At 43.0% G+C, this 23,091-nt stretch overlaps 1 protein-coding gene across 1 annotated transcript in view; it reads right to left on the bottom strand.

Moving 5' to 3' along the window:
- TNC (tenascin C) overlaps positions 1-18,874 on the bottom strand; it is a 68,454-nt gene extending 49,580 nt beyond the window's left edge. Inside the window, exons 1-9 of the mRNA XM_004372126.2 lie at positions 18,355-18,874; positions 13,991-15,400; positions 12,441-12,704; positions 10,443-10,558; positions 9,512-9,668; positions 5,870-6,139; positions 4,438-4,623; positions 4,076-4,165; positions 2,313-2,576 (exon numbers count right to left, since the gene is read on the bottom strand). Of these exons, the coding sequence (XP_004372183.1) occupies positions 2,313-2,576; positions 4,076-4,165; positions 4,438-4,623; positions 5,870-6,139; positions 9,512-9,668; positions 10,443-10,558; positions 12,441-12,704; positions 13,991-15,400; positions 18,355-18,811 (3,214 nt within the window). The 5' untranslated portion in view covers positions 18,812-18,874. The remainder of the gene's footprint in view (positions 1-2,312; positions 2,577-4,075; positions 4,166-4,437; positions 4,624-5,869; positions 6,140-9,511; positions 9,669-10,442; positions 10,559-12,440; positions 12,705-13,990; positions 15,401-18,354) is intronic.
- Positions 18,875-23,091: the final 4,217 nt, after the last annotated feature.

The raw sequence follows: 23,091 nt of genomic DNA, 5'->3' as shown, positions 1-23,091 counted from the left end.
GACAACAGTTGAGGTGGGGACCAAGAGTCTCCACATAAATGCTGAATATACATTTCAATTGTAAAGGACAGTCTTGTGGGCTTCCTGCCCCAGAGGCCAAGTGTTTCCATTGTGTAGTTCCTTATTGAATTTCTCGGCATTTCTTTATGAAAAGGCTGTTGTCTTTTTCTCACAGCTGTGCACCGGAATCTACCCTCTGAACAATGTCAGTAGGCCTGGGAAATTAGAATCTTGAAATCCCATTTCTGTGCTTATGGTGGGTACAAACAGCTGACCTGGAGGAATTTCTGGCAGAATTAACTTTAAATCTTTAGCTTCCCACTGTCTTGCAGATGGTAGTTATATCTCATGGCTGGATGACAGCACTACAACTACCAGCTTGGTGAGAGATCGACTTTCAGTGTTCACTTGCAGGGCAAAGAGTGATCCTCCCACAACAGGGAGACTGTCAGATCCAAGCCCGACTACCTCAAAGGGGAGACTAAATTGCTTCGATATCATTTTGTCAAAATAAGATAACTGAAACTAAAAGTCTTGCCTGCCATAAAATCCGTCAGTGGCTCTTTTTCACTATCAAGAATGAAGCCCACACCCTTTAGCATGATATTCATGGTCCTTTGTAGACCGTTCCTGATGTTATACCTCGGTTGAAGTAGTCTATGGACAGAATCAATGGAATCAATCACCTGAACTCACTTTAGACTCTCTGGCAGAGTCTTCTTTCTGTTTATCAAGTATCTCTTGTCCTCTTCTTTGCAAACAATCAACCATGATTTTATATGGGCAGCATAATAAGACTATCTTTCCCAACCTCATCTACAACTAGTAGTGGCCAATGAAATATGGGTAGAAGTCATCGGTGTGGCTTCTAGAAAGAATTATCTACGAGGCAATTTTTTTTTGGTTTTCGGTTCTTCCTCTTTCGTATTGCCTAGAACACAGATGTGAAGATTGTACTCAGTGACCATATTGTGACATTGAGGTGTCTTTGAAAATGGAAGCCAGGAAATAAGAATGGTGGAAAACAAAGATAAGAGGTGTCCCTGATAATTTGAACGATGTCATCCCTGAACAACCTAACTCCAGATTTATTTTGTGAGAGGGGAAACCAACCTCTATCTTACTTAAGTGACTTATTATTTGAAATTTCTGTTACATGCAGTTGGAGGTATTCATAAATGAAAAAGACTCCTCAAGGCATTTCCAAGTACATTCATCATTATAACTCCTTCTCTGCTTGCCAGAGCTCAGCTGCAGTAACACTCAGCCAACCTTTCCTGGCTGCTCCTCATTTCCCCTGATCATTCCCTTTCTTTGATTAAGTTCCATCGAACATTCTGAGTATCTAATCTTCCCCAAGAACTGTGAGCGGGAATACATGAGTCAACATAACAATCCTCACTATGTGGTCCACTTCTCCCTCAAGTGTCAGTATAATATACAGTATGCAGTAGGTGCTCAATGCATGCTCACTAATTAAACTGAAAACAAACCCTATTATTTGCCAAACCCTGGAGAACTTACATTTTCCTCTTATATTTCTTGACTGAATATTTTGGGGTCGAAATTAAATGTGCATATTTTTCATACAGGAAGAACCTTTTTTTTTTCTGTTTGTTGTTTCAATTTAGCTACTGAGGAAACGTGGCAGGAGGTTCAGTGAGTAGGATGATTGGGTTAGAAGGGGCACTGGAGGTCAGGATTAAGCTGTCGTCTTGGAAAACCAGGGTTCACCTCTCAATGACTAAGACAAAAGAGAAAATAGAAGGGCACCGTGGAAGACTCAAAGGACCATGTGCAACTTCTCGGTGGTAATCTTAGAGGAAAGAAAAAGACCTGGAATAAAAACATTTAATGGAAAATAGCCAAAAAAATTACTTTCAATACCTTGGTCATCTCCAAAAGAAATAAAATGAAAAACAAATTAATTGTTAAATCGAAGGAGGGAAGAAAAAGGAGAAATAACTTAGAAGAATCTGGAAAACACACACATAATTTAAAAAAAAAAGAAAAAAACCTAAGGAGAAACAAACAGGAACCCTAAGCTTTAAGTTCTAATAGAAAGAAATATTAAAAAATCGCTATTGCTCCGTGAGGGGCTATTGCTAAACTGGTTGATGAAAGGAAAAGTTAATACTCGAGAAAGACAAGGAAGTGACTCTTTTAAAAAGTGATGTTTAGTGACTTCATGAGTAGAGAAGAAAAGCATGTCTTCTCATCTGGCTTTCTCATGTACAGACAAGCTGGTTGAGGGGATCCACAAACCTCAGAATCAACAGAGGGTTTGGAGGGAGCTCAGAGACGAGACTCACCGGTGGACGCCTTCACCCGTGCAGGTTTGCTCTTGTGCCTGCCTTTCTCTGCCGTGAGGAGGATGGGGTATTCCTGCCCAGGCTCCAGGCCTCTCAGAACGTGGGAGGTGGTGTCTCTCGGAAGCTTCACCTCCATCTGCTTGCCCGTGGGGAGACTGTAGTTGAGGCGGTAATGGTCAAACTTGGCCAGGGGTGTCCTCCAGTGCAGATTGATGCTGGTTTCCGTAGTTTCAGACACCCGGAGGTCCTTGGGGGCATCAATGTCTGGGAGGAAAACAGAGAGGTGGCACCTTTCAGGCTGCTTCAGGAGCTGAAATTTGACAGGTTCTGTGCTGTGATCCTAGTTCTGCCATGGAGGGGATGTGTGGCTTCAGGTAATTCACCTGAGTCTCAGTTTTTATCTTTGTAAAAAGGGTCCTCATCATGCATTATACATTTTGGAAGATTAAAAATGAATATGGTGTATATCCATACCGTAGAATGACACTCAACAATTAAACGGATAAACTATCGATACAAAAAACAATTTTGATGGATCTCAAGGGCATTATGCTGAGTAAAAAAAGTCAATCTCAAAAAGCTACATATGGATTGATTCCATTTATATAGTACTCTCCCAAAGGACACAATTATAGAGCTGAAGAACAGATTAGTGGTTGCCAGAGCTTAGGGATGAGGAGATGGAGGGAGGTGACTGTGGCTGTAAAGGGGTAGCGTGACAAATCCTTGTGATGAAACTATTCTGTGTCTTGACTGTCATGGTGGACACATGAATCTACACATGTGACAACATTGCATAGAACTAAATATACACACACACAAATGAGTGATGTAAAACTGATGAAAATTGAGTAAGGTCAACGGATTGCACCAGTGTCAATGCCCTTGTTGTGATATTGTACTATAGTTATGCAAGATGTTACCATTGGAGGAGACTGGCTAAAGAACATAGAAGATCTTGCTTTATTATTTCTCACAATTGCATGTGAATCTATAATATCTCAAAAAATAAAAATAAAAAAGAATATGTATGTTAAGAGCTCAGCACTGGATCTTGTATAATTTGAAAGCTCAGTAAAGCAGCATGTATGTTCTTTTTACACACTAGCCTCCTTTTTCCTCACCTACCTGGTGGAGGTAACACAGAAGCAAGTAGAGAGGTAGAGGGAAATTTTTTCTTATTGAAGTGCAAATTATCCAGAATAAAACTTGCTTCGAATCATGTAGCCCCTCACCATCCTCACCTGGAGGCTGGAGCCACAGGATACACAAGTTAAATGCAGACACTTCCAAGGAGGCAGGGCCTGAATTAAACACTGGCCTCGCCATTTATAATCTGCTTAACTGGGAATATAGAAGTTAGGTGTTTTCTAATAGGAAACTCCCCAGAAGTGTTTCTATTAGATAGCGGTTTATATAAAAAAATGGAATTTTTACCAAGTTTGAAAAAATTTGCGTATTTCTTATGAAGTCTGGTTCCAGTTTTACTTTAAAATATCCTTGGCTCCCTTCCTGCATGGCGTGAGTGGTGCTGGCATCATTGAAATGAGTGGGGGGGGTGGGGGGTGGTCACTCACTGCTCCCGTTCACTCATTTTCGTTACTTTTGAATTTAGACACTTGGGCTAAATGCTTCCGGAGACCACTTTCTCCTCTGAACTTCTACTTTTTCTTTTTAAATAGGTTTTCTGCCTCATTGGCCTTGTCTTGTCTGTCTAACTTGCCCGCAAGCTCTGTGGTGGTGGAACCCACGGTGCTCCTCACCTGTGGCCGCATTGATGGTGGCTGGATTGCTCTCCCTGTCCTCCTTCACAGCAGACACTCCAATCCCATATTCAGTTCCTGGCCTCAGACCTACAGGAAAATGTGCAGGTTATGATTCAGTCTGAAATCATAAAGATTTGCAAAGGACCATGACAGTGGCTCTGAGCTGGTCCATGAAGGCTATGATTTCTCAATGCCCAGAATGTTTTGAAAACGAACTTGCTGCAGTCCAAGTGAGAGGGCTTGCTGGGAACTGGACTTGGTTCTCTCTCCGGAGAATTGCAAAATAGTGATATGTGGGAGTAGGTTGCCAACCCTTTGAGGACCCCTGGGATCAGCTGGATCAGGGAAGCAGAACTTGCCTGTGAGTATGGTTTTGGTTGTGGCTTGTTGGCTCTTTGGGACTTCAATCTCGGCGTGGTCACCTCCAGAGATGGGTGCATACTTAATTCTGTAGCTGTCAATGGCTGCCTTGCCATTTCTCCATTCCAGGGTGATGCTGTTTTCTGTGTGGGAGATGCGTCTGAGATTCCTGGGAGCATCTAGGCCTGTTTGGGAGAGGAGGGAAACTTTGCATGAAAATATCAGGTGTCAGGACAGCTGGAGTCTTTGACAGTTCAACCTGTCGTACAGAAGGTGTCTGCCATTGGAGAGAGAGACAAAATAGCCCACATAGCCTTCTGCCTCAGTAGCTGATGCACAAATCTAAGCAAATACTACATATTTGGCACCTTTTCCCATTATTAGTGTGTGTGCCACTTCGGTCATTCATGCTTTCCTTAGATTTTGTTCTTAAAAAACGATTACAAATTTACAAATTAGCTCTACAAGAGGGAGGACTGGTCTGTTGTGTTCATCACTATATTTCTAAAAACTCACACAGTGCTTACTGAGCACTGAAAAAAATACCAATTGAACGAATGCCTGGAACTTTGGTACTTTTAAAATGATGCCATTGGCTAAGAGGTTAGAAGACATCTTTGCATTCATCTTTTCCATATACGATATTTTATTATTAAAATATTTATTTGATTTTTATTTTAACCAGAACCTTTGTCAGAGAATGTCAGATCAGCATCCTCTATGTGTGCAAAAAAGTAATCTTTGGCACTTTTTCTTGGAAAAAAATAATTGCTACAATATTTTAAAATAAAATTTAAAGGAATGAAAATCCTGACTTGCTTTTTTCCTCACTGTAAAATGATCCTGGAAGTCACCTGTGATGGTTGGTCTTATGTGTCAACTTGGCTGGGCTATAATACCCAGTTATTTAATTGAGCAGTAGTCTAGGTGTTACTGTGAAGGGATAATGTAGATGTGGTTAATTCTCTAATAAAAATTACCCTTGGTAATGTAGGTGAGCATCATCCAATCGGTTGAAGTCCTTATGAGAAAAAACTAAGGTTTCCCAGAGAAGAAGAGATTATGCCTCAATACTGCAGCATCAAATCCTGCCTGAGTTCCTAGCTTGTTGGCCTGCCCAATGAATTTTGGACTCAGAAGGTAACATCAATTTCTGCCTGAGTTTCCAGTCTGCTATCTTGCTCCGTGGATTTCAGACTTGCTAGCCTCCACATTCCTGCGAGTCAATTTCTTAAAGTAAATCTTTTTACATCTGTCTGTATCTGTACCTGTATTGTATCTTATCTGAATCTCTAATCTGTGCATGTATGTCTGTGTATATGTGTATATATCCTATTGGTTCTATTTTTCTTGGGAGAACGTTGACTGATACACACCCTGACATGGAGTGGCATGGAAATCTCGCAATCCTTCCTTTACTGTAACGGTTACCTGTTGTGAAGGTCTCTTTGGCCGGGTTGCTTGACATGTCACCCCTGCGGGAAATGAGGGACACCTCATAGTCGGTGTCTGGCTTCAGGTTCCCGATGGAGTACTGGTTCTCGTCATGTGTGAGATCAATGGTGGTGCGGTCGCCCGGCACATCTTTGATCCCATAGGAGAGCTCGATGCCGTCAATCTCGGCCAGGGGCTTGAACCAGGTGATCAGAGCAGTGGTGTCCGTGACGTCTTTAACCTCAGTTTGGCTGGGGGCGTCCAAGCCTGTGACAAGCAGAGGGCGGAATGGTTTCAAAGATCAGGGCCAGTGTCAATGGCTGACCAGAGAGGGCGTTGTTGCCACTCAGAACTGTGGGTGTATATTTCCACGTTGTTTACTGGCCACTTGACCTTATTTCACCTTTTTGAACCCCGGTTTCCTGTTTGATAAGCTATGGGTGGGGATAACGACAGCAACCTCTTAGGAGTTTTTGTTTTTTCAAATATTAAAGGAGATAATGCTTGCAAGGTATCTAGCATGACGCCTGGCACACGGCAGTTGCATGATAAATGGTCGTTGTTTTGTTGCTATTATTATTCCTGTTTTCTTAAGTTGAAGAAACATACTTAGGGGTTATTTTACTTGAAAAATTTGATCAAGTATCTCTAGATGGCGTAGTGGTTAAGAGCTATGGCTGCTGACCAAAAGGTCGGCAGTTCAAATCCACCAGGCGCTCCTTGGAAACTCTATGGGGCAGTTCTATTCTGTCCTATAGGGTCACTGTGAGTCAGAATAGACTCAATGGCAACAGGTTTGGTTTTAGTTTTTAATTAGACAAAACTTCCTGGATTATTGATTGCTTCCCCAGTGTACCATCAGAATCATGGCAGAGAAGAGTGAGAAAATGACTGTCTCGACATGCATGGGAAGTTATTTTTGCTTAAGGGAAGTTAGACAAGAAACTCATCTCTATCACAAGTCTTTCCTACCTTTGTATCCCAGTCTCGGTCTTTTATCACCTGCCTCGTTACTCAACTCCTGTCCCATCCACCCCTGTATCATGTGCTCTGACTGCACGCTCCTCGGGATTCTGGAAGCACATCGAGCTGTTTCTTACCTCCTGGTCCTTGCATGTGTTGTTCCTGTTTTTTCTGCCTGAGATTGCCGCCTCCCTCAAAAAGTCTCCTATCTGTCCTTCAAAATCTAGTTATGTCACCCCCTACAAGAAGCCTTCTTTGACCCTGCTGCAATCAAGTAAATGCATTCTGCCTCCTTGTGATTGCTATTGCCCTTAAAGAGAATTCTAACATTGTACTTATCTCACTGTTCCTTAAAAGATTTGTCTACAGTTGGTAACAATTTAGATGGAACCATTCATTTATTCATTTATTCATAGTGTGAGTCTTAGGTTTTTCTTAATCCCCATCATAGTCTGGCACATACTAGGCACTCAGTCAATGTTTATTTCTTGCCTTTAAAAAAAAATAGTTAAGTTTGTATGTTCAGCATCAGTTCAATGAACAATATCACATGAAAAGAAGTTTTCTTTATACAGGGAATAAGGAGGAGGAATAATCCATTGCTGACTGTGATAAAGCTACAGTCTATCTTTTGAAGTCTAGGTGTTGCTACAATAAGCCCAGCTCACAGCGGATGACCCCTAAAACGTAGTGAAAATGATGCTTCAAATAAGCAGTCCTGTGCTCTTACAGCTGCTACCAAGCACCCAAACCACAGTGCCTTCCTTAGCACCCCTTTCCTTATGGAAGCTGGAAGTCAGCCAAAGACATTCATCCACCACTGGATTTGGTACCCTTGAACAGAGGGGACTAACATTTACTCAGTGCTTATCATGTGCCAACCATGATGCTTTGTCCTATGATAAGACATATCTTAACCCTTATGACAACTTCACGAGGAGGATACTATAAACCCATTTCCCAGATGTTGCGTCTGAGTGCCAAGAAAAGGACTTGCTCAAGCTGATGGTGAGTGGTAAAGCTGGAATTCAAACTCAGGGCTGTTTGAATCCAAAGCCCATGCTCTTTCCCCTTGACCTAATGATGCCTCTTAAAAATATTCATATATCAAAAATGGTATAGTACCACCTCTGTATAAATACTGGTGGGAAGAAACAGAAATTATTTTGTTACCAAAAGTTTACGTTGGTTTAAAAGTGGAAAAAGTTCAGCTATAGCAACAAAATAAACAGGTAAACGTCTTCCCCTCAATGTTGATATTTATGTGATTCTGTAACTTCAAATGTTGAGATGTTTGTCCTGCAATAAGAAGAAGATAAAATAGCCACTCCCCTAACTTAGATTAAGAAGAGGAAGACGAAAGAAATCTCTTTTGTATTTTCAGTGTACCTTCTCTCCAGCAAATAAGCATTGGTAGGTCTTTTCTTTGCCTTTCTGGTGATCTAATGATTTTTCCTGTTGGTACCTGCCTCTACCTACCACAGAGTGATGTTGTCAGGAGGATGGAAAACACCTGCTTATTAAGGAGACAGTCCTATGAATTGGCTCTGAGCTAGGCAAAATGTGCAAATATTTAAATGCAAGATGTTCTTTCTTGTCATTAGTCAACAAGATTTAACTTTTCCAACAATCTCCTGCCAAGAAGAGTTAAAGTCTTAAACTGGAGGTGCATATTTTGTCTTGGAGAAGACAAAAAGAGGTTTTACAAAATGGCAATGAAAAATGATTTTCTTTTTTTTTAAAATTTGCTTCCTGGTAGAATAACTCCAAATTCAGACTTTTTTCCCCAAATGATCTAGCAATCCCAAATCCTTTCTACCCTCGAGAATCTCTGACACCATTAGTACTGAGTAAAACTTTATTTAGGTTCCTGTTGAAAAGATGGAATCAACATTCTGCATAAATCAGAGCCTAGTTGATGCTAGTGGTGATGGGGTTAAAAATTTTAAAACAAATCCCTGACCTAAAGTTGTGGCTTGATACTATTAGCCACGTGATGTTAGCTAAATTGATTTAACTTCTCTAAGCCTCTGTTTCTACTCTTGAAAAATAATGACATTAGTATTCTCCCTGCCTCTTCCATAGGACTGTTGCTAAAATTAAATTAGGTGATGTGGTAGATTGTTTGCTATGACCTCAGTTATTGCCCTTCCTGTCTCTATACCTTTGAAAATGGACTTTGAAGCTCATCTTATAAAGAGATGGATCTGTCTGCCTACCCTTTAGATATGAAATGGCCTTAGAGCTTACTTCAGTCAATAGAATGGAGCAAGTGATGTGGTGCCAGCTTTGAGCCTAGGTCTTAAGAGACCTTGCTTACATTTCTTCTTGTTCTTTTGGGGCATCTGCTTAGCTGCCATGTGAACAGGCTCAAGCTAGTCTACTGGAGCATGAGAGACTATGTGGAGGAAAAAGGCCAGCCTAGGCCAACCAGTTATATCCACACAGATGCATGAGTGAGCCCCGTTAAGACCAGAAAAATTCCTCACTGAGCCCAGCCCTAAATTGCCGACCTGCAGAATTGTTGTTTTAAGCGACTAAGCTTTGAGCTTGTTTGTTACTCAGCAAAAGCTAGTTGATACAGATGGGATACAAGAAGGTGCTGTATCAACCAGAAGGTGTTGTGAGGTACTGTAAGCTTTATCGTTGTATCAGTGGCATTAAAGTGATACTCACGAGTGGTTGTCACCCTCTTCACACCGGGGCCCCGGGTATTGTTTTTCACGATGTGCAGTGATATCTCATACTCTTGCCCAGGAGCTAGGCCAGTTTGCTGATACGTGGTCTCTGGCCTCCTCAGGCTTTTTGTGATCTCTCCCTCATCTTCTTTATTCTGAAAGATAGAGACAACTTGGTAAGACCTAAAGGAATTGCCAACCTCTTTGCATATGTGACTCATTCATTCCACAATCATTCGTTCCTCATTTATTATTTTATCCATTCATTAAGCACTTAGAATGCATCAGATCAGTACGCTAGGTGCTGAGGATACAAAGATGATTAAGAAGACTTTTCTCAAGTTCTTTTCTCCCTCTCGTAAACCTCTCTACTCACCTCTTTGACACTCTAGTCAAATGACAGAATGTGAAAGTCAGAGAAAATTCTGAAGCCAGAACCTCTCTTTGATAGACTAAGAGAGGAGTGTCAGAGAAGTCAGGCAATTCTCTCATAGTCACACAACTGTGACAGATTCTGGACTTGAACTCAGGAACTCAGTTCCCTGCCTCACATGTGTATTTAGGCCCAGAGAGAAGGGATGCTCAATCCGAGGTATGCCAAGAGGCATTTTGAAACAGCGACCAGTTATTCTCTTCTTTGCCTCAGAGATGAGATTTGCCATTCTGTGAGGGGCACTGGAACTGAGAGATGACTTAATTTCTATTTGTCTAGGCTGTCTTAGCCCTAAGTGTTACGTTTATTGACTTACTAAAATCAGGGGAAAACCAGCATCACTTAAATATATATGTATACACACAGACTGCTAATTTTTGAGCCCTGTCCGCTAACTAAAGTGGAGGAAGTAGAGTTGATGTGAAAGTCTGCAGAGCCCTTTGGCCATCTTTGAGATCCTTGTGGTCAAATACATTTGGGTCTTCAGGCTCCTTACCGTATTCCGGAAGATGATTTCCCAGGTTTCAAAAGCAATGTCCAGAGGATCCCACTCCACTTCCACAGAGGTCTCCTTGATGGACTTGAATTTTAGGCCTTCAGGTGCAGGCAAGTCTGTCAGGAACAAAACAAATAGGAGGTGAGGGTGGGGCAGAGATGTGATGGGGCAAAACAACCATGACTTCACTAGACCCTGAGGGTGGATGTCTCCCCTGGTCCGGGCTGGTCATCAGCTGAAGTCTATTTAAGGGTTCTTCTGGGAAACTGTCTACTGCGAGGAGGTAGGAAAATCAATAGTAGGACAAATCATATGATTCCGACTCATGGCGACCCCATGTGTACAGAGTAGAACTCTCTGTGCTCCTTAGGGTTGTAAAGCCTGTGACCTTTTGGAAGCAGATCACCTTTCTTCCAAGGTGCCTCTGGGTGAGTTCAAACTGCCAACTTTTTAGTTGGTAATCAAGTGCTTAACCATTTGCACCACCCAGGGACTCCAAACATATGATCAAATATTGGCAGTTTCATATTGTTTAACCTAATAAGAGCCTGGGCTTTGGAATCAGACAGACTTGGGCTAGAATCTATGCTCCACTACTGCTACCTTTGTGACCTTGGAAAAGTATAAAATGCCCCGAGCCTTGGTTTCCTCTCCCATGAGAAGGGGGTACATATGCCTGCCCCTTGGAAATGCTTTGAGGACTAAGTAAAATAATCCACGTAAGGCACTGAGCATGGTTCCTGGCATCTAGCATGAGTTCAATCAAAGGCAGTCACTGCTATTAAAAAAAAACAAAACAAACCCATTGCGGTCGAGTTGATTCCGACTCATAGCGACCCTATAGAACAGGGTAGAACTGCCCCATAGAGTTTCCAAGGAGCACCTGGTGGATTCAAACTGCTGACCTTTTGGTTAGCAGCTGCAGTTTCCACTGCTATTGTTACTAAGCAAGAAAAGGCCAATTTCCAGCCACAATTTGCTTGTCAGGTGTGGAAGTAATTATGCTAGGAATGGACTCTTAAAGGAATAACTTGAACCCTAGTGTTTCCACTTTTATTTATTTATTTTTAATAAATGGACAGTGAGCTGCATAGAAAAGTAACGGAGTAGGGTGGTTAAAGGCATGAACTCTGCATCCACCTTGCTGGGGTTTAAATACCATCTCCACTACTTTCTAGTCTGCGTATTGGGACACAACTTAACCCTTCTTAATCTTATCTGTAAAGAGGGGTTTACAACAGCACCTAACTCCTAGGACTGTTCCAAGGATTAAATGAGTTAGCATATGCAGAGTGCTTAAAACAAAGCCTATTGCATAGTCAACACCTTCTGTTTACCCTGCCCTGGTGGCCGCAGTGGTTAAGAGCTCAGCTGCTAACCAAAAAAAAAAAAACGTTGGCAGTTTGAATCCATCAGCTACACCTTGGAAACTCTACGGGGAAGTTCTGCTCTGTCCTATAGGGTAGCTATGTGTCGGATTTGACTCGACGGCAACGCGTTTGGTTTAGTTTTTTTTTAAGTGTTAATAGTAAAGATTCTCTGTGGCAAGAAGGATACAGTAGAACAAGGAGGAGTTTTTTTTTGGTAGAAGATAAGGAGTTTCTTTAAGAAAATATTCAGTGGGTTTAAGTGGATTCCAAGGAGCCATGATGGTACAATGGTTAAGTACTCGGCTGCTAACCAGGAAGCTGGCAGTTCGAATCCACCAACTTCTCTGAGGGAGAAAAGACCTGGCGATCTGTTCCCATGAAGATTACATCCTTGGAAACTCTATGGGGCAGTTCTACTCTGTCCTGCAGAGTTGCTATGAGTTGGAATTGACTGGACGGCACACAACAACACAACTACTGGATTCCAGGTTCTTCTTAATTGGTGTGATTATAAAAAGGCAGCTATACGTCTATGGGGCAAAGACAAGGGAGTAACTCATGGGGGACATTGTATGCTGGAGGAGCTGAGGGTGGTGGAGACTGGCTGTGAGGAGTTCCGCTCACTCACAAGTGGCCACCCTGGCGCTGACGGGAATGCTCTTCTTGTTCTCCAGGATGGCAAACACTTGGGTAAAGTACTCTACACCAGGCTCCAACTCCCGGATGGTGGCAGATGTCTGGTTTCCGGGGACGCGGAACTGCATTTCCAGGCCACCCTCATGGGTAGGTGTGTACACGATGAGATACTCTGTGACTCTCATCTCATTGTCCCAGGCCAGGTTTACTGTCTCTTCCGTTACTTCCGTCACAACGAGGTCTTTGGGAGGGGACACTGGCAGGAATAAGAAAGGTTATCTCAGGTCAGTAATGTACAATGTAGATTCTTTCTAGGTTTGTTTCTCTTGACTTCTTTCTACCACTGCCAGTAACAGAGGCCTGACGGTCTCCCCTGAAATCCAATTTTCATTTTCTAAAATGCAGAACTCACCAAGGACCCCCTGCTGTGACCCAACTTAAAAACTTTCAGTGGGTGCCCATTGCCTTCAGGCTAAAGTTCAAGGTCAGTGGTCTGGCATTCAGTGTTCTTTGTGACCGTTGGGTCTTAGTTCAGATTAGGGTCATTGGCATGGAAAAGTGCAGTCTCGCCTTCGTCCCGTGCTCTGGACTTCACAGCATATGTCCTTAGCACAGGAAGGGCATTTTGGACTCATCTGGTCCAATGCTTTCATTTTCTAGATGGAAGACCAGTGACGTGAGGAATTTGCCAAGGTTGTTTATCTCATCAAGTTTGGAATTCACTTCTACTCCCTGCCAACCTGGTATTCTTTCCAACCAGAGCAGGCCACATTAAACCCAGAGCCATCTATTTATTCCTAGATACCAACAACTTTAATCAAGGTAGAAATTCTCAATCACAACAATCACATATATGGGTGGATGACAGAAGTATAAAGAAGACTCTCAATGAACATGATCATTATCGTTCTTTGTTATGTTTTCACTCAACCAGTATTTCCAAAGCACTTCCTATAAATCACACTATGTGTTAACTACTGGACGTAGTGCTTCTTTGAGGAGCTCACAGTCCTTGGGATAAAAGAAGTAATGATAAGATGATTTAAGAGGCAAGTCTGCCTGGTCGGTGATCAGCATTTAGCCTTTAGCCGAGTGGGCATGTCTTAGGTAATGTCACTCTCGAGTTTAACTTAGCTAAATTTTTAATACTACCCGTAACGGAAGGTTTAGTCTACTATCTGTTCAGTCTCCGGAGAATAGGAAAGAAAGTTGATGTTAAGCAACAGGGAGGTTATCATTTCATCAACCTCATCTTTGGCACCAGATATTGAACTCAGTATAGATGAGTTAGGCAGGCTCAGATCCCAGCTCTGTGACATATTAACTGTGTGCCCTGTAGACAATTATATAACCTCTCTAAGCTTGAGAACGCTCATTTGGAACAGGCGGATGACCAGAGCCCCCTCAAAGAGTCAGTGTACGTGTCTATATATGTGTACATGTGCATGCGTGTTGGTGCAATATAACACATCACTCTCCAACACATACTGGTGCACACTAGCCCACAGCCATTATCACGCTAGCTTGAGCAGTGGTACTCACCCTCAGAGCAGTCTTCCCCAGCATGGCCTTCATTGCAGATGCAGCGGCCTGCGACACACTGTCCCCAGTTGCTGCAGTCATTGGGGCAGGAGCGCTGCCCGCAGTCCAGGCCTGTGAAGCCCTCATGGCAGATGCATTGGCCGTCCACGCAGCGGCCCTGGCCATTGCAGTCACTGGGGCACCGGCGCTCCTTGCAGTCTTTGCCCATGAAGCCTTCATGGCACACACACTGCCCATTCACACAGCGGCCCTGCTGGTGGCAGTCATTCAGACAGGAGAGCTCTGCACAGTCGGGGCCGGTGAAGCCGTCCTCACACACACACTGCCCATCCACACAGTGGCCCCGGTTGCTACAGTCCTTGGGGCATCGCAGGTCTCGGCAGTCCTCGCCCATGTAACCATCGTCACACACGCACATGCCGTTCACACAGCGCCCGTGCTGGTGACAGTCATTGGGGCAGCTCATTTCACTGCAGTCATAGCCCTGGAAGCCTTGCTCGCATTCACACTTGCCCTGGATGCAGCGGCCCCGGCTGTTGCAGTCGTTGGGACAGCGCTGCTGGCTGCAGTCCTCCCCGGTGTAGCCCTCGTCACACACACACTGCCCGTTGACGCAGTGGCCGTGATTGCTACAGTCACTGGGACACTTGAGGGCCCCGCAGTCAGGTCCTGTGAAACCATCGTCACACTCACACTGCCCCGCGACACAGCGGCCGTGGTTGTGACAATCTGCAGGACACCTCTTCTCGCTGCAGTCTGCCCCAGTGAAGCCCTCGTCACACACGCACTGGCCCTCCTCGCACCGGCCCTGGCTGTTGCAGGCATTCGGGCAGGTGAGCTTGCCACAGTCTTCCCCGGTGAAGCCCTCTTCACAGTAGCAGGTCCCGTTGACACAGCGGCCCCGGTCGAAGCAGTCGTTTGGACAGATGAGCTCGCTGCAGTCTTCGCCTGTGAAGCCCTCATCGCACACACACTCGTTCTCCACGCACCGCCCGTGGTTGTAGCAGTTGTTGAGGCAGAGTGGCTCACTGCAGTCATAGCCGGCAAAGCCATCCTTGCACACACACCGTCCGTTCACACACCTGCCGTGCTCCTCACTGCAGGGCACCCGGCAGACATCCTGGCTGCAGTCAGCCCCAGCATAGCCTTCGAAACAGACACAGACGCCGTTTATACACTTGCCCTGGTCATTGCAGTCGCTGGGACAGGCCAGCTGGCTGCAGTCTTCCCCGGTGAAACCCTCATCGCAGACGCACAGTCCATCGATGCACTGGCCTTGCAGGTGACAGTTGCCTGGACATTCGGGCTCAGAACAGTTGGGGCCTTTCCAGCCAGGTTCACATACACAGCCACATCCTTCGGTGCTAAAGTTCCCCCGGCCACTGCAGAAAGGCGTGGTATCCAGGCGGCCTGCCAACCAAGAGAACAGATGTGCTCAGCTGAGCTCAAGCAGCTGGATTTCTCTGTATCTACCAGCGAAACCCAGATTCAAATTCAGCCAGAGGATGGTTGCATTCCCAGACCCCGCCTGGCTTGAAAACCAGTTGCTCAGTGTGTGAAGCCAGATAAGACTAACATTCAATTACTACCACCGCCACCAGTTGCTATTGAGTCGATTTCAACTCACGGCAACCCCATGTGTGTCAGAAGAGAACCATGCTGAATAGGGTTTTCAGTGGCTGAAGTACATCACCAGGCCGTTCTTCCAAGGCACCTCTGAGTACACTTGAACCACCAACCTTTAAGAATTCTTCTTAACCTGGAACTTCAGGGGGTCCGTGTATTCCCTGAACTTGTAGAATTGTGTGCAAAGATTGTGTGTGTGTGTGTGTGTGTGTTTCCACCCCCAGGGAGAAGATCCATAGTTTTAATCAGATTTTCAAGGAGTTCCGTGAGCCCAAATGAGTACAAATCACCATCACCACCTTATGGAACGTGCTATGCTTATGTTGCTACTTCGGTGCCTTGCCAAGGCCGGGCACCAGGGGATGCCCAAGAAATAATTGTTGAACCGAACTAAATTCTGACTCTTTGACTTACTAGCTGAGCCATGTATGGGAAGGGATTTAGGACTGTTGGGAGCTCAGTTTCGTCATCGGAAAAGTGCGACCAATAGACCCACCTCCCTGGGGTGCATGAGAGTTATATGAGGACATTAAGAGCCTACTGTTGTGCTTTCCTCTGCTTTCTTATCTTCATTTTTTTTTTGGAGGGGTTGACTTAAGTTGGTATGTGGGTTTCCGTAAGCAAAACTTTCTAATTTTCCATGACTGAAATGAGGCAGCTAAGCAGTGGCTCTCTAATTCCGACAAGGCGCCTTTCAACCTGGTTCTTCCCCCAGAAAACACATGTGTCCTTATCTTTTCTTCCTGTTTTACCCTGAAGGCTGCAGTGGAGGGTGGATTGATGGCTGCATGGTCAAGGCTGCATGACCCAGTTTTGGGGCCTAAATCTTATCCTTTCAGGTCTCAGCAGCCACGGGTCTCATCTCGATGGAACCAATGAAAGGAAACAAAGCTCCCTTCCAGTTTCTCTGTACCTGAATATAGCTGTGATTAATGTGATTTATTTCCTTCTTGACAGCAGGAAGGAAGGACATTAAAGAGAAATGTTAGCTTGGAAAGCTAGATTCTAGATCTGCTGTCTGGTATGGTAGCCCTCGCCACACATGGATGTTAAGCACTTGAACTGTGGTGAGTCCAAATTGAGATGTGTTGTAAGTGTAAAGCACACATTGGATTTCAAACCCTTAGTATAAAAGAAAAAAAAGTAAAATATCCCATTAATAATTTTTATATTGAGTCTATGCTGAAAAGCTCATGTTTTGGCTATGTTGGGTTAAATAAAACAGGTGATTAAAATTATTTTATCTTCTTTTTTCCCTTTTTAAAATGTGACTACTGAAAAATTTAAGGTTACACATGTGGATTGTATTATACTTCTATTGGACAGCACTGCTCTAAACAATAATTTCAACCCATTCTTTAGCAGTATTGCTACTGTGTAACTCCCATCTGCATTTTGCCAAGGAGTTGACAGAAGTGGGATATAAACTACTTTATGCATAAAGTTTTTTGTTTTTTTTTTTTTTTTTTTTGCTTTAGAAACTTATGTACTATAGTACTCTCCGCTTACGGTGATTAGGTCTTCTCTTGACATAATTTATCAAAGTACTTTCTGGTGATTTCTTCTGAGTGGCAGAAACAGAGATTGTCATCTCTGATTTGAAGTCGTGGAAACTACTTGTAGTTCTATCAGTGTTAGGGAATGGAGATGATGGCATAATCCCAAAGTGGCAGAATTCCTTAAAATGGGATGCACAGGGAGTAAGGTATCACGGAGAAGAGCTCTGGAGACACAGAGACAAATTCCTTATCTCTTATTATTCTTTGCTTTATCTTGTGTCAGTTGGTTAACTTCTTTGAGTCTTAATTCTTAGATTTGCAAACATTTATCTCAAAGGGTTGCCGAGCGGATTAAATGAGATAACAAATTACAATGCCTGGTACATACCAGTAACCAGTTGCCATCGAATCCATTCTGACTCGTGACAACCCCATGTGTGTCAGAGTAGAACTGTGCTCCATAGGGTTTTCAATGGCTGATTTTTTGGAAGTAGATTGTCAGGCCTTTCTTTCAAGGCACCTCTGGGTGGACTCCAACCTCCAACCTTTTGGTTACCAGTTGAGCACATTAACCATTTGCACCACCCAGGGACTCCATCTGGTATACAGAGGAAGCTCAATTTATGGTTGTGATCATGACCACCATTAAATAGAACATTTTTTCCAAACCCCACAGACTGTGCCACGATGAGCAGTGTTATACATTTATAAGAATACTGGGGTGTAGAACACTGTGGTTTAAGTACTAACTCAGCAACTCATTGCAGGACCTTGAAGGATCCCATCTTGCTTCTGGGCCTCAGTTTCCCTATTTGTACAATGAGGTGATTGGGCTATACCAGGATCTGTCCAAGTGTACTCTTTGGGTCAGGAATTTCATGGTATGTTCGCAGGTTTTGGGGTAGAGAATGGGTAGATTCCATGGTCAAATAAGTTTTAGAAACTTGTAATTAAAGTACAATAGGTTTTTTTCAAAGTAGGACTTCTCAGAGGCCTGAAAATTCCTCTGGGAATCATTTGTCACCATGATTCTCCAAGAGCAGGATAGAGATGGCTACATTCCCCATTTACTTGACCATGAAATCTCTTTATTGTGAACATTTTGTGAGATAACTTTTCTGGGAACCTACTTTGGAAATAACTGGTAGCTCCTGCTGTGCTAGCCATTTGTCCCATCTGTCGAGTGTTGGAGGGGAGGGGAAAAGGAGGGGGAGGGCTGCGCCAGTCCCCAGCTCATACCTTCGGCAGGCTGAAGACAGCAGCTTGCTCCTGTGGTACACTGCTCCCGCAGGGAAGACACCAGGTTCTCCAGTACTTCCAGTCTGTTCAATAGTTCCTTGACATCAGGGGCAGCGGCACAGCCACAGGCCCGGCGGGGGATGTTGATGCGGTGTGTGAAGACAATCTGGTTTTCCCCATCCACTGTGTGCTCCTGGAAGCTTTCGTTGGGCTCTGACTGTGGAGCCATGTCTTTCTCCCCACTGGCTGATTCCAGATCCACTGAACACTGGGACCCCATAGGCAGCTTGATGTTGTAGACATGGTTAAACACCACTGGCTGGTTCTCCTCTGGCAGGGTCAAGTTCACCCCACTTTGTCGTTGGTGCCGGATGACTTTCTTGAGGACCCCGCCTTTGGCAGGGAGAGCAAGCAAAACCATGAAGATGCCCACCAACAGCCGGGTTGTGGCCCCCATGGTGGAAGAGGGTTTGGCTGGATGCTGCTGAGGTCTTAGGTTTATTCACTCTCAGGCTGAAATTGGGGGTTTGGAAACACAGTGTAGAATTCAAATCAGTTGTCTCTTATCTTCTTGAAGAAATTATCTTCTACAGGTAAACAAAGGAAAACATGCTTATTAGTATATACTACTAAATCAATCTATTGAACATCTGCAATGCCAAGTGAATTCTGATTTTATACCTCTGGTGTTTGAGGCTCTCCTGATACGCCTTCCAGTATTCAGTGTAGTGTTGATATAAAATGGTCTGCAAAGGAATTTTGCAATCTTGGAGGAATGATTTCACTCACTGTTCAATTTCAGAAAATTTAAGTAGACAGCAAATTATAGGGGAAAAAGCAAAACTTTGGAATACAAGAGATTTAGACTTTAGTCTCATCTCTAGCTCTGGGCCCTGGGGTAAGTTATATAACTTTACTTTGCCTTATTAATCTTTTTGAACAGTGAAGATCATAATGGCTAATAAACCAAACCAAATCCATTGCCATTGAATCAATTCTGACTCATAGTGACCCTATAGGACAGAGTAGAACTGCCCCATAGGGTTCCAAGGAGCAGTGGTGGATTCAAACTACTGATCTTTTGGTTAGCAGCCAAGGTCTTAACCAGTGTGCCACCATGGCTCCGTAATGGCTAATAGCAGTGTTAAAATATTGATGTGAATCATTCATATATTCATTCATGCCTTAAATATTTACTAGCTCAGCACTCTGAGTGATTTAATATGGTGGTATGAAGAACATAGTCCCAGTCAATGTTCAGTAACTCTTACCTCTTAGTATTGACCCGCCAAACTAGTTTACCACAATTTTCTGTCTCACCTTTGTCTTGGGAAGCAGAGATTAAAATAAAGGACTCCAGAAGGCAAACAGAATTCTAATCTCAGATGAAGTTCTTACTAGTTATGCACCTATTTGCATATTACTCTACCCTCTGTGAACCTCAGCTTCCTTTATCCTTGATTTATCTCCAAAACCTTAAATAGTCAAGTTTTTAGAAAAGTCTGACTGAGTATCCCTGAGCCAGTGTTGTCCAAACAGTGATTCAGGGCAAGTGGATGACTCAGAAAGGAAGCTCATGTACCTCTCATGCTTTGTCCAATTAACAAGTACTTATAGAATTCTTACTGAGTTTTCCACAATAATCAGAATTCTGTGGATAGTATAAATAAATATGAGACCACATGCCTACTCTCAGAGGATTTACAACAGAGTTAAGAAGAAAATGGAATCATCTATTCAAACTTGAGGAAGAAAGCAAGAAGGAATGCAAAGAATTCATTTCGTGATACAGAATATAACTGTGTATGGAGTTTCAAAAACAAAAGGGATTGTCAAAAGGGTGGTAAAACACTCTTATTCAGCACTGTGCTGGAGGTCCTAGCCAGAGCAGTTAGGCTAGAAAAAGAAATAAAGGGCGTCCAGATTGGTAAGGAAGAAGTAAAAGTATCTCTATTTGCAGATGATATGATCTTATACACAGAAAACCCCAAAAGATCCACAAGAAAACTACTGGAACTAATAGAAGATTTCAGCAAGGTATCAGGATAAAAGATAAACATACAAAAATCAGTTGGATTCGTCTACACCAACAAAGAGAACTTCAAAGAGGAAATCACCAAATCAGTAGCATTTATAATAGCCCCAAGAAGATTAAAATACTTAGGAATAAATCTAACCAGAGACTTAAAGGACCTATACAAAGAAAACTACAAGACACTACTGCAAGAAACCAAAATAGACCTGCATAAGTGGAAAAACATACCATGCTCATGGATAGGAAGACTCAACATTGTGAAAATGTCAATTCTACCCAAAGTGATCTACGGATACAATGCAATCCCGATCCGAATTCCAATGGCATGTTTTAATGAGATGGAGAAACAAATCACCAACTTCAATTCATACGGAAAGGGAAGAGGCCCAGATAAGTAAAGCGTTACTCAAGAAGAAGAACAAAGTGGAGGCCTCACACTACCTGATTTTTGAACCTATTATACCACCACAGTAGTCAAAACAGCTTGGTACTGGTACAACAACAGATACATAGACCAATGGAACAGAATTGAGAATCCAGATGTAAATTCATCCACCTATGAGCAACTGATATTGACAAAGGCCCAAAGTCCATGAATTGGGGAAAAGACAGTCTCTTTAACAAATGGTGCTGGCATAACTGGATATCCATCTACAAAAAACTGAAACAAGATCCATACCTCACACTACACACAAAAACTAACTCAAAACAGATCAAAGACCTAAATATAAAATCTAAAATGATAAAGATCATCGAAGAAAAAATGGGGACAACGCTAGGAGCCCTAATACATAGCATAAACAGAATACAAAACATTACTAACAATGCTCAAATACCAGAAGAGAAACTAGATAACTGGGAGCTCCTAAAAATCAGACACTTATGCTCATCAAAAGACTTCACCAAAAGAGTAAAAAGACAAACTACAGACTGGGAAAAAATTTTTGGCTATGACAAATCTGATCAGCTTCTAATCTCTAAAATCTACAAACCGAAAAACCTCAACAACAATAAGACAAATAACCCAATTAAAAAATGGGCAAAGGATATGAACAGGCACTTCATTAAAGAAGACATTCAGGCGGCTAACAGACACATGAGGAAATGCTCACAATCATTAGCCATTAGAGAAATGCAAATCAAAACTACAATGAGATACCATCTCACACTGACAAGGTTAGCATTAATCCAAAAAACACAAAATAATAAATGTTGGAGAGGTTGTGGAGAGACTGGAACACTTATACACTGTTGGTGGGAATGTAAAATGGTACAACCACTTTGGAAATGGATTTGGCACTTCCTTAAAAAGCTAGAAACAGAAGTACCCTACGGTCCAGCAATCCTACTCCTTGGAATATATCCTAGAAAAATACAAGCCATCACACAAATAGATATATGCACACCCATGTTCATTGCAGCACTGTTCACGATATCAAAAAATGGAAACAACCTAGGTAACCATCAATGGACAAATGGATAAACAAATTATGGTATATTCACACAATGGAATACAATGCAACGATAAAGAACAATGATGAATCCATGAAACATAACATGGAGGAATGTGGAAAGCATTATGCTGAGTGAATTTAGTCAGTTGCAAAAGGACAAGTATAAAATCACTATCATAAGAACTCAAGAAAAGGTTTAAACACAGAAGAAAATATTCTTTGATGGTTATGAGGGTGGGGAGAGAGGGAGAGGGGTATTCACTAGCTAGATAGTAGACAAGAATTAGATAAAGGGAAGGACAACACACACTACAGGGGAAGTCAGCACAACTGGACTAAACCAAAGCTAAGCATTTTCCTGAATACAACCAAACACTTTGAAGGGCAGAGTAGCAGGGGCAGGGGCCTGGGGACCATGGTTTCAGGGGACATCTAGGTCAAGTGGCATAACAAAGTTTATTAAGAAAATGTTCTGCATCTCACTTTGATGAGTGGCATCTAGGGTCTTAAAAGCCAGCGAGTAGCCATCTAAGATGCATCATTTGGTCCCAACCCACCTGGAGTAAAGGAGAATGAAGAACACCAAAGACACAAGGAAAGTATTAGTCCAAGAGACAGAAAGGACCACATAAACGAGAGACTTCATCAGCCTGAGACCAGAAGAACTAGATGGTGCCTGGCTACCACCAATGGCTGCCCTGACAGGGAATACAACAGAGAGTCCCTGACGGGGCAGGAGAAAAGTGGGGTGCAGAACTCAAATTCTAGTAAAAAGACCAGACTTAATGGTTTGACTGAGACTGGAGGGACCTCGGAAAAAATGGTCCCCGGACTCTCTGTTAGCCCAAAACTAAAACATTCCCGAGGAGACCTCTTCAGACAAAGATTAGAGTGGACTATGGGACATAAAATGATACTCGTGAAGAGTGTGTGTCTTAGCTCAAGTAGATACATGAGACTAAATGGGCAGCTCCTGTCCAGAAGCGAGATGAGAAGGCAAAAAAGGACAGGTGCTGCTTGAATGGACATGGGAAATCTGGGGTGGAAAGGAGAAGTGTGCTGTCACAGTGTAGGGACAGCAGCTAGGGTCACATAACAGTGTGTGTATAAATTTTTGTATGAGGAACTAACTTGAATTGCATACTTTCACGTAAAGCACAACAATAAAGGAAAAAAAAAAGGGTGGTAAAAACCAAATCAAACCAAACCCAATGCCTTCGAGTTGATTTTGACTCATAACGACCCTAT

This window comes from Trichechus manatus, unplaced genomic scaffold, assembly GCF_000243295.1.
Source record: "Trichechus manatus latirostris isolate Lorelei unplaced genomic scaffold, TriManLat1.0 scaffold00016, whole genome shotgun sequence".
Lineage (NCBI taxonomy): Eukaryota > Metazoa > Chordata > Mammalia > Sirenia > Trichechidae > Trichechus > Trichechus manatus.
The sequence above is the reverse complement of the archived record's forward strand: the minus strand, read 5'-3'. Positions and strand labels throughout refer to the sequence as shown.